This window comes from Juglans microcarpa x Juglans regia, chromosome 2S (genome assembly GCF_004785595.1).
Source record: "Juglans microcarpa x Juglans regia isolate MS1-56 chromosome 2S, Jm3101_v1.0, whole genome shotgun sequence".
In the NCBI taxonomy this organism is placed as follows: domain Eukaryota; kingdom Viridiplantae; phylum Streptophyta; class Magnoliopsida; order Fagales; family Juglandaceae; genus Juglans; species Juglans microcarpa x Juglans regia.
The window spans coordinates 7,377,343-7,387,243 of NC_054597.1; the positions used below are offsets into that span (position 1 = coordinate 7,377,343).

Genomic DNA, 9,901 nt, shown 5'->3' on the forward strand with positions numbered 1-9,901 from the left:
GTGTTATTCATCCTATTTTTTTCTTTTTAATAATCATTTTTTTTTTTACGTGGAATCAAATTATTAGAAAATTATATTTTATATTTTCTTTATTTGAGAATTATTAGAGAATACACAAGAAGAAAATGATATAATAACAACTATATCACAATCTATTTACAACTAAGTATTAAATAATTAGTTGATTAGCATTATTTAGTGTTAGCTTTCATCGTTTCGTTTCATTGAAATGCCACTCATGAGTCGTGAGTATGGAATTCATAGAAATGTCAAAAAAACTGACTTGGACCAAGAATTCACGTGGCAGAAGCCTTTTCTGACTTTTAATAGTCAAATTCAAGCTGCATCGTATGACCTTCCAAATAAGGAGGTATCTATGATGTCATATCGAGTTGAAAATACATGTACACTTGCGTTTATATACACACACATACACGTTATTATAAGAATCGTCAATTTATGTTAAGAAAATTATCATTTATATTAAGATAAGTCAATTCTTATGGTAAAAAGTCAATTTTATCATAAATAATTCGTCTTAAATACCCTTTATTTTTAATAAGTGTGTGTAACATTAAGAGACGGTGAGATGTAATTTCCTTGTGATAGGATTTGGAGAAAAGTATTTTTGAATTCTCATTGATGTTGAACAAATGAATACAATGTGATATATATATATATATGGAAAATACAAAAGGAATTTTTTCTTAGACACTTTTACAAACAGAGAACGTGCACTGCACAATACATTACATTACAATAAAATTTGTTGATTCTTTCTGCCAAAACCATTACAAGCATGTCCAGAGGACATGCAACAACCTAGCTACGTGATTCCTAAAGATTCTGGAACCTTGGCTGATGTGGTAGATCCTTGTGATGTGGAGGCCAGCATGGATGGCTCAATACGTCCCCTCGAGCCTAATGGGGGTATCAATAATAGTGAGGTTCGTTCGGAGAAGATGAAACCGAGATGATGCAAGGGGCTTGCTTTGTAAGAATATCAGCTAGTTGGTCTTTGGATGGAAGGAATGCAACTTGAAGGGTTTTGGCAACAACTCTATCACGAACAAAATGGAAATTAATTTCCATATGTTTTGTGCGACAATGCAAAATTGAATTAACGAACAGGTACGTCGTACCGAGATTATCACACCATAGAATAGGTGTTTTAGGAAGGAAAATATGTAGTTTTTTTAAAATATTTTGAATGCAAAGTAACTCTGCAATGGTATTGGTAAGGGCCTTGTATTCGGCCTCTGTACTTGAGCAAACAACAATCCATTGCTTGCAAGAACATGTACACTAGGAGATCAGATTATTACCTAGAAAAATACAGAAGCCACCCATAGAGCGGCGATTGTCTGGGCAACCAGCCCAGTCGGCATTGGAAAAGGCTTGAAGTTGAACGGAGGAAGACTTATGAAGAAAGAGACCAAAGTCTAAAGTCCGTTTGAGGTATCCGAGAAGGTGTTTAACAGCCTGCCAATGTGAGTGTTTCGGGTTATGCATAAACTGGCAGATTTTGTTAACTGTGAATGCAATGTCTAGTCGAGTGAGGGATAGGTATTGGAGACTCCCAACGATGCTACGATAAAGAGTAGGGTCCGAAAAGGTAGGAGTATCTAAAATGGAGAGACGACTGGAAGTTGCCATTGGAGAATTAATTCCATTGGCAGAGAGCATGTTTGCTTAAGAAAGCAGATCACAAATGTATTTCCTTTGAGACAATAAAATGCCAATGTTCAGCTAACAAATTTTAATGCCGAGGAAATATGACAACTTTCCTAAATCTTTAATAGAAAAGGCAGACGCTAAAAAGGAAATAAGATGGTCAATTTGAGATGGATTAGAGCTTGTCACAACTATGCCATCGACATAGACTAACACATAGATAAGGATTGACTGATAATTGTAAATGAACAATGATGGATCTGCTTTTGAAGGAAGGAAGCCATACTCACATAAGCGAGAGCTGAAATGTGCGAACCAAGCACGCGAGGCTTGTTTGAGTCCATAAATGGCCTTATGCAGACAACACACATACTCAGGGTGTTTTGATTAACAAACCAATGGGTTGAGACATATAACAGTTTCGATAAACTCACCATGAAGAAACGCATTTTGGATATCAAGTTGCCAGAGAGGCCATGTGAGACACAACGAGAGACAAGACCAGGCGGATCGTGGTTGGTTTTACAACTGGTTGAACGTCTCAGAGTAGTCAACTCCTTCTTGTTGGTGGAATCCCTTAAAGACTAGCCTGGCTTTATGTTGTTCAATCGAACCATCGGCATCGTACTTTGTCTGGAACACACACCTGCAACTAACAACATTAGAGGAAAGGGGAGGGGGAACAAGTGACCAAGTTTTGCTCTAAAGGAAAGCCTAAAATTCGTGGTGCATGGCATCACGCCACTCAAAGAAGTGGGAGGCAATGGTGTATGATGATGGTTCTTCAGGAACTTGAATAGTGAGAGTAAGGCAATGATGGGAAGAGAGGTAAGGAATCTGACCAAGTGTGAAAAGTTTTTGACCGGATTTTTGGTTTTGGAGCGGGTAATGATCGATGATCTAGGAGGTGGAGGGGGTGGGAGGGGAGGAATTGCAGAGGTAAGGTTATGGTGATTCGAGTTAGAGGTAGGAGAAGGGGAGAATCGATTGGAGAGGTAACAGTTGAGGATGAGCCGAGTGTAGGTGGGCTGGAAACAAGGCTGATGGAGTGGAGTTATCTGATGTTGTTGGGCCCAAAAGAGATTGAGTTAAGATTGGTAGGGCTGTGTGTGTTGGTGGAGGGGAGTGGAGGCCCTAATCAGAAGAAGAGTTATAGAGGAATGATTTTTCATTAAACAAAACATCACGAGATATGTATAAGCGATTGGAGGGAATGAAGAAACATTTGCACCCTTTGTGGATCAGGCTATATCCGAGAAAGAGACATGAGAGTGAATGAAAATGAATTTTGTGGTTGTTGTAGGGCTTCAAGTTGGGCCAACGTTCGGATCAAAAGAGTTTGAGAAAATGAGTAACCGGATGTTTGTTGAAGAGGAGAAAATGTGGTAATTTGTTGTGGAGAGATAGTGAGGGGAGAAAATTTATAAGATAAGCCATAGTGTGAAAAGCATCGGACCAAAATTTGAAAGGAAGAGATGTCGTTGCTAAAAGAGTCAGGCATGTTTCAACGATATGACGATGTTTTCTCTCAACCACACTATTTTGTTGGTGAGTGTGGGGGCAAGATAGTCAATGTGTGATGCCTTAAATTTTAAGAATATTGGTTAGGGGTCAAAATTCATTGCCCCAATCACTTTGAACAATTTTAATTTTTGCATTGAATAATCGTTCAACATATTTTTGAAAAAGCACAAATGTAAATGTTGCATCACCCTTGGAAGCCGACAGAACCAAGTATATCGACTATAGTCATCAACAAAAGAGATGTAGTAGCTGAAACTATCATGTAAAATATAAAGGGATGTACCCCAAACATCTACAAAGATTAAATGTAAAGGTTCTGGGGACTGATTAACATTAGGATGAAGGGATAATTGCCTACATTGGCAAGTGGACAATTTGAATAGAAAAAAGAAGGTTGAGTGGGGATAAATGGCAAACACTTGGTGCGCAAGATGTGAAACACAAGCCGTAGTGAAGGGTGGCCGAGTCTATGATGCCATTGGGCTATGGTAGTTCTCTCACCAACAAGAGCAGTAGGAGATGGTTTGGAAATGATTGGAGGAGGGAATAGATAAAACTCATCATGCGTTGTTCCTTGGAGTAGTAATGTCCCGGTTTGCTTGTCCTTCACAGAGAAATGAGAATCATGAAACTCAAAGAAAACACAATTATCTCAGCAGAATTGATCAACATAAACTAAGTTCTTTGTAATATGAGGAACACGCAGTAAATTGTGAAGAACAAATTTATAAAAAGAAGAAGAAATGTGAGAATCATCAATATGAGAAATGGGGAGATTAGTGCCATTGCCAACAGTGATATGCTTAGGGCCAGTAACGATTTAGATGAAATGTTTAAGTTGTTGAGATCAGATGTGATATGGTTTGTTGCTATGGAATCAAGGTACCACTGTGAGTTGGAAGAGGGTTGCGAAGTTATGTAGTGGGCTGAAAGGGATCGAGGAGGGTCATATTGGTAAGCTTGGTCAAATCGGTGGTAACACTAGAGAGCAACATGGCCATACTTTATTGCAAACTTGATAAGTGGGATTGTTTGAGGATTGAGAAGAAGCTGGAAATGAAAGGGGAGTTCAACCACCACGGGTTCAAGGGCTACCACGTCCTCTAGTTCAACCACCATGAAAATGACTGCGTCCACCACTAGAGAATGAAGGGGTGGTGATGTTAGCCATTGGAGTTGGAAGAAGGCCATGCTGGATTGAGTTTAGAGAAATGCGGCTTTCAAAGGTTAAGAGTAAGTTGAACAGTTCAGCTGAGGTGATTGGAGTGGCTCTTGTGGTAACTGAGGTAACAAACGATTCAAACTCGGAGTTGAGGCCATTGAGGAGATAAGAAATAACCTCAGAATCACGAAGAGGTTCGCCAGCAATTGTCATTGTATCAGATAGAAGACGAACCTTTCGGTAATAATCAGTGACAGAGAGGGAGCCTTTTTTGAAGTTAGTGAGTTGACGTCGAATATGAAAAATTTTGGCTTGAGACTGGGATGTAACCATGGTTTCAAGTGTTACCCATAGCTCACGAGAAGTACGGGATGAGATTACTTGGGCAAGGATTTGTTCGGTAAGGGAGGAGAAGAGGGCACTGAGGAGAAGTTGATTTGTTAAACACCATTGAAGGTAGGCAAGACTAGTTTTAGGAATGGAAGATATGGATGGTGAAGAAGAAGCAAATGGAGGAATGGGAGGAGGGGGAGGAGCCAAACGATCGATGAAGTTGATGAGCTCTTGTCCGTGGAAGTAAGGGATGATTTGAGCTTGCCAAAGAAGATAGTTGTCAAAACTGAGCTTAACGGAAACACTAAGAGAGAAATTGTTGGGAAGTTGGAAGTTGTGTGGGAGGGAAGCATCTTTTTCGGAGGAAGAAGAACCATCACCAACCATGGCTGAAAAAAAAAAGAAAAAAAAAAAAGGAGGGAGACGTGAGTCACTTTCTAGCTCTTGATATCATTATAGAATTAGGAGAAAAATATTTCTAAATTCTCATTGATGTTGAACAAATGAATACAAGGTGATATATATATATATATATATATATATATATATATATAAAATACAAAAGGAATCTTTTCCTGGACATTTTTATAAATAGAGAATGTGCATTGTAAAATACATTACATTACAACAGAATTTGTTGATTCTCTCTGCCAAAACTGTTACAAGCATGTCTAGAGGACATTCACCAACCTAGCTACATGATTCTTGAAGATTCTGGAACCCTGGCTGATGTGGTAGATCCTTGTGATGTAGAGGCCAGCGTGGACGGCTCAATAACTTGCCACCGTTTGAGTTCATAAGTAGGATAGTGCTTTATATACGAGACTACCTTATAATTATCCGTCTTATCCTCACAAAGCAAATGCCTTTTTTTTTTTTTTTTTTTATTCTTGAAGAAAAATGCTATCTGTGGTTTTTTAATCACTATTCTGTATCTTTTAGAGAGGCAAAGGAACTAAAGTTGAGGCAGTTTGATGGACTACCTTTTTTTATTATCAAAATGATATATTTTTACTCTTTTACAACTTTATATAAAATGAAAGGTATTTTCATCAAATAATTTTTTTTTTTTAACGAGGAAGCATGATTGAATTACAATGCAACTCTCCAACTTATATTTTGTCATCTTTACTCACATGGATTGATTTAGTATTTTTAAAATAGTATATTAATCCATTACACGACAATCACTTAAAATAACATGTAATATAAGATATTATAAAATGAATGGAAATATTTTAGCCACAAAAGGATTACACAAAAGTAATCTTATAAATTGATGTGGTTTGATGTAGTTTGTCAGATTGTAAAATTACATTTATTATAAAATAAACCTAACAAATCAGATGAAACCACATCAATTTGTAAGATTATTTTGTATAATTCATTTACAGATGTAGCAGTACTCTGAAATGAATAACATTAATGTCTTTTTTTTTTTAGTACTTTTATCTTATTTCTATCATTCTTTTAACAAAATTTGGTTTTTTTTTTTTTTTAATCAAATTCTACCCCCTTCTTCGCCACCTCAAATTGGTGCCATGACAACATAAATCAAAGTTTTAAATTTTGTACTGTATTGGTACAGTCGGTATTTAGTGTACCAAGGAAGTGACCTGTACAGGAAATGTATATGTTTCGTATTGGGTCAAATACCAACTGTACCGGTGTGTTTTGGTCAATACCGACTGATTTTCGATGTACCGATCAGTTTCGGTGTACCAGCCAAAATTATTTTTTTTATAATTAATGTAAAAATTCTGACTTTTTCATAATTTATACTTTAGTTCTCACATCTGAAGATTTTTTTTTAACTTTTTTAATCTCAATTTCTCGAGGATTGGAAATCAAATCCATACTTTCCTTTTAGTGATAAGGATGAGTAATTATTTTTTTAAATAGTTATATTGAGAACCTAAAAGTATTATTGAATTTTATAAATATGTGTTTTAATTTTTTTTAAACTTACATAAATATTATTTTAAAATATAATTTATATATATAATTAATTTATTATATATAAACTATTTTACCGATATCAAAATATTTCATTTCAATATCTTAATCAAAACGGACACCCAAATGATATTCAAAACTTTGACATAAATATCTCCTTTCTCTCTTAGTTCCTTTGACCATTGACATAAATACCTCCTTTCTCTCTTAGTTCCTTTGACCGTTAATACAAGATAATCATCATGTAGATGCCTCAAAAATAGTGACTTCGCTAGTTGATAGATTTTTATGGGATCCCACCAAAGGAAGAATCCGCGATGGTTATAGAAATAAGGAAACCACGTTATATTATAAAATTATTTTATTATAAAATAAATTTAATAAATCTCATCAATTTATAAATTTATTTTTATATAATTCTTTATATCCTAAACAATTTAAAAAAAAAAAAAAAGCAAAAATACCAAATATATTTGTGTCTTGTCACCAAAATCTTGTGCCACGTGGATATTTATCCACAAACACGGGGAAAAATAAAAAAAGAGGAAAACAAACGGAAAGAAAGCAAGATGCGAGAAAAAAAGAAAGTGTTGCAATGGAAAGTACAAAGAATTGAAGTGCATGGCCTATCAATCATTAAATGCAGCCCGAACTGCACAACTACCTCACTTAAATATCAGCACAAGAACATCAAAATTACCGACAAAAAATAGATTGCACACTCCCTAAGACTTACACAGACAAACTGTAGCGCTGCTGCATCGTTGGAACAGTAGAGACCTTAACTTTTCAGTAAAAATGGTAAGGAGAACCAAAAAAAGGTTATGGTGAATAGCTTTCTACCACCAAAAGTCAGTCAATGCAAAAACTTTACCACTTTCTTTTGAGAATTTCCAGGCCTTTTGTTTCACTTCCTTGCGTAGCACAGCGGCACGCGGCTGAGCCTAGAAGTTCAAAAAGTTGGACAAGAATTCCAGTGAAGAAGGAGATGGAGAAATCAAAGGAGCCGAGAGCAACCCGAAGGGCTTGCCGCGAAGAATCCATTACGCCAAAACGGGCTCATCAGCTCGTGGAACGGAGGGAAGCCCTGCGGCTCATTTGTGGGTGAGAAGAAACCGTCCGGAATAGGAGGCAAAGTCATCGGCGCCGGCGATAATATCCCCGGATGAGTTTGACCCAGTTCTACTACCCCCTCTTCGTCCAATATAGGGTCTACACCCATCGCTGCGGCAGCGCTGCCGGCTCTGTCTCTGTTTCTCTCCGGAGGGCTGGTCTTCTCGATGGATGCGATCCTAGCCGCGGGCGAGAGATCTCCCGCTCTAGACGAAGACGAAGACGGTCCCGTGAGACGCTGAACGATGGACATGAAGTCGGAGACGGTGGCGTGGATGACCTTCGGAGAGACGGCGTAGATAATCACAGGCTGGAGCGGCTGTTGTTGGGGGCGGAAGGGATTGAGCGGCGGTTTGGGTTGTGGGTGTGGGGGAGGCTTCTTGATCTTGTGGGAGTCTTTGCTGACTTTGAGAGGAGGAGGGCGGGGGCCCTGGAGCTGGAGCTCTTTCTTGGGAGTTTCCGGCGAATATGTTGGGTCGAGCGGGTTCATCCTCTCGAGGGACAATTCGAGTGGATCGTGGAGATGGAAATAAAAAGGGAAGGGGGTGAGGCTCGTAAAAATAGAAGATGGGGGAAGTGGAAGACAGAGGGAAGGGTAAGGGAAAGGGGAAAGTTGGAAGTTGCTGGCTCGCTAATGAATATTCAAGCTTGCAACTATCGGGGACAAATCGAAGCAAGTTCGTTTGACTAAAGTTACGTTTGGATAGCTTAATGTTTTTACTATTATTTTTTATTTTATTATTATATTTTTTATATTTTTTATTATTTATTATTTTTTACTTATTATTTATTATTCTATTATTATTTTTTCATTATTTTTTTATTACTATTCACAAATATTTTTAATATTTTTAAGATATTTTCACTATCTAACGTAGCATTAATTACCCAAACGTAGCATGCTTTTTTGTTTTATTTTTTATTTTTTGTTTTTTTGTTTTTACTTTTAAAATTTTATTTTCCTTTATTTGTTTTTTTACTTTTAAAAATCAATTATTTTCCTCGGATAATTTTGTTTGTTTGAATTGAAATATCTAATTAGTTATCTTAATTGAATGATTAAATTTTAATAAATAACTGCTCAACTCTATTTAAATTCAAACTCTCGAATAAGAGATTAGGGATAAAAACCGATGTCATTGATGCAGTTTCAATCCAAAATAGATGTTGCACCGATGAATTTCTCACATGTTTAGAACTAGCTGAACCGGCTAATTAAGGGGGAGCAAATCAGCAGCCTTAGTGTCAGTGTGATTTCAGTCAGTTCTTCGATTTCCCGTCGATGGTGCTATGAAGGAATAAGGGAGTTGAGGGTTGTGGGGTAGCGTGTGAGAGGAGAGATTATGAAGAAAGAAGAATAGGGAAGAAGAAGAGGGAGGAGAGGGGGTGGGATTATTAAACCCTTAATTGAAACGGCACTGTTAGGCTTAATTCGTGTTGTTTTATATAATTATTTTTATAAACGGGTCTAAAGCAACATTGTTATATAGAAAATTCTATACACTATATTATTATTCTACTTTTATCCTATTAAATAGATGTGATACAGTTATTATTATTAAATTATTATTTATTATATATTTTTATAATAAATATGTCACATATTACTTAATATAATCAAAATACGTTGAGAATGTGATATATATATTATAATATATATACTTACCACGACTTGCTTAATGTACTTATAAACATCTTATCATATATATATATATATATAATATTTGATTGTTTTTTAATTTTTGGAAGTAAGTACATATATATATATAACCCGTACTACCATGTAAAGTGTATTCTTTGTTGGAGCATCGAGGCTGGGACCTACCTCACTTAAGTCCATTAGTGTGGCAACGGATAAGTTGGTTGAACTTCATTTGTGGGACCCCTTACAAACTACTAACTACTGCACTGATTCCGTAAAGTTACCCGACGGGAACCTAAACTAATTATTCCCTTCTTCCTTAGCTTGCGAAATTCTGAAGTTGTCTTATCTCTTTGAGTAGTTATTGTTACGATAATATGTTTATGAGTACATTAAGCAAGCAATGGCATCATCCCTTCTGCCTCTTAACTCCTAAGTCATAATTAGAGAATAAGAAAACATTTCATCCACTGGCCACCTCCTATTTGTTGAAAAAT

General features: G+C 36.5%; 1 protein-coding gene across 1 annotated transcript; it reads right to left on the reverse strand.

Annotated features, from left to right (window-relative positions):
• Positions 1–7,219: 7,219 nt before the first annotated feature.
• On the reverse strand, positions 7,220–8,402 carry LOC121253686 (protein MKS1-like). The gene is given in 2 exon segments (XM_041153691.1): positions 7,220–7,668; positions 7,671–8,402. Coding segments are annotated over 2 exon segments (657 nt in total). The 5' UTR covers positions 8,253–8,402; the 3' UTR covers positions 7,220–7,593.
• Between the last annotated feature and the right edge of the window lie 1,499 nt (positions 8,403–9,901).